At 34.9% G+C, this 1,931-nt stretch overlaps 1 protein-coding gene across 1 annotated transcript; it reads right to left on the bottom strand.

The window, feature by feature from the left end:
• Positions 1-77: 77 nt before the first annotated feature.
• LOC109590634 (uncharacterized) lies at positions 78-1,773 on the bottom strand (the record flags this gene model as incomplete). The annotated part of the gene is made up of 6 exons (XM_020006533.1): positions 1,644-1,773; positions 1,419-1,577; positions 1,192-1,365; positions 1,093-1,144; positions 469-968; positions 78-338 (listed from the first exon to the last, which is right to left on the bottom strand). Coding segments are annotated over exons 1-6 (1,276 nt in total), but the record flags the coding sequence as incomplete, so codon positions are not given.
• Positions 1,774-1,931: the final 158 nt, after the last annotated feature.

Genomic DNA, 1,931 nt, shown 5'->3' with positions numbered 1-1,931 from the left:
GATACATTACATAAAGGTAATTGATAGATAGTAGTAAAGCAAAACTTTGTGTCAAAAATATTCGTCAGTTGACTTACGTAGTGAAGGATTAGGTTTAACGGAAAATTCTTCATTCATAAGTTGTTTATGACTCCTTGCCTTTTTAATGCAACAAGCAACAGATAATACTATTGCCAACACTACCAGCAACAGTAATAAAATACTGATCATTCCTGGTATCAAGGCAGATGTTAGCTGATTTGAGGCAGATGGTGTGCCACTGGCAGGTATCAGAGGTGTGGATCTAGTTGTTTGGATAGTTGTAGAAAGTTGGACAGGTGTAGTAGATGTATTGATGACTAGAAGTAATAAAATAACACTTATGAAATCAATAAATACTCTATATAGTACAGTCACAATACTACAAACAACAACACATTTATGTTGATTACTCTGTCTCCAATATGTATACATAGTTTAATAGTTTACCTTCTGTTGTTGTTTTAGTTGGTTGAGGTACTTTGATACCACCATCAGAACAACAGTCACTAGTGAGATTCAAATAATCAATCATTTCATCTGTATTATTACAAACTGGTAGCTTAATTCCTTCATCATATCTATATTCTAGTTCAACTTGATTCGAATCAAGAAATTTAACAACAAATGACCAAATATCAGGACACACTGTTACTGACATGTACGAGCAGACATTAGAGCAAATAGGTAAAGGAACATGCAGTGTGCCATTAGAACCACAAGGCAAGTAATAATGAGTACACATTATTTTAATGGAAAGATCTCGGCAGTGTTCTGGTATTTGGGATAAAAATGCATTTGCCTCTAAAACAAATCGTCTCAAAACTTGCTGAGAGCCTCTAAGACGTCTGTGAGGAATGTAAACATAGTCAATCTCAGGATCATATAAATGGTCACAGATAGAAGTGTAAGATTCATCTTTGTAATAAGCTTCACAGATCCCATTTGAACTATGATAGATTTAAACACAATAGTTTTAAATAGTATGCATATTAGCTGACAGCATCATAAAATAAATAAACTAACAGAAATTGTATCATAATTACGAGTAGGCTACAATTTTAGGAACCTTACCTCATTGCAGACCATAACTGATTATCACTTTCAGTATTGCAGAGTGCATTATCTTAAGTAAACAATTGTAACAGCAAATCCAATCAACCAAAACTGTACCTATTTTAAAGCATTGGACACTGACACCATTAGAACGACTACAGTTATGAGATGACCCAATGGTTGAGTGATTGCACTGCAGTATGTTATCCTCTGATCCCAAACAAACAACTTCATCTAGAAATATTGATCTATTCACAGCACCAAAATACTTTTCATTGAAATATTGAGCACCTATATTGTCAAGTGTCAAATCAGGCATACATTTACTAAGAATATGATCCTACCAATAGTAGAGTATCCTAGTTGCCTGCAGATCACCTCAGCATTAGTGTGAGTCCATCCATCATCACACACAGTGCCCCATTCATTGTTAATACAAATCTCCAATCTTCCTATATTAGTTCTATTTCCATTCACTAATTGTAGGTCACCAAAAATACAACCTATATATATATAATAAAGAAAGGAAGCTGTTTTAATTTTGCTCTACAGTCTACACCTCATCTTACCACGAGCAGGTAGTAAATTCCAAGTTAAAATAGATAAAAGCAGAAACATAGCTAGCAGTACATGCAGTAGACTGTAAACTAGAAGACCATCAACATAAGCAGTCGGGCAGCCAAGCAACCGGAAGTCCATATAAATTGTGTATAAACCTATTTCTCGTTCATTGAGCAACTGCGTGGGTGGTAGCGTACATAGATACATGGAACTTGGATAGAATCAGAGAACTATCACAGCAATGGACTTGCCACAATGAGAGATAAAGTGCTTGATCAATAGAGCACATCATTTAT

The sequence above is a fragment of the Amphimedon queenslandica genome, unplaced genomic scaffold, assembly GCF_000090795.2.
Source record: "Amphimedon queenslandica unplaced genomic scaffold, v1.1 AMPQUscaffold_9732, whole genome shotgun sequence".
NCBI classification, from domain to species: domain Eukaryota; kingdom Metazoa; phylum Porifera; class Demospongiae; order Haplosclerida; family Niphatidae; genus Amphimedon; species Amphimedon queenslandica.
The sequence above is the reverse complement of the archived record's forward strand: the minus strand, read 5'-3'. Positions and strand labels throughout refer to the sequence as shown.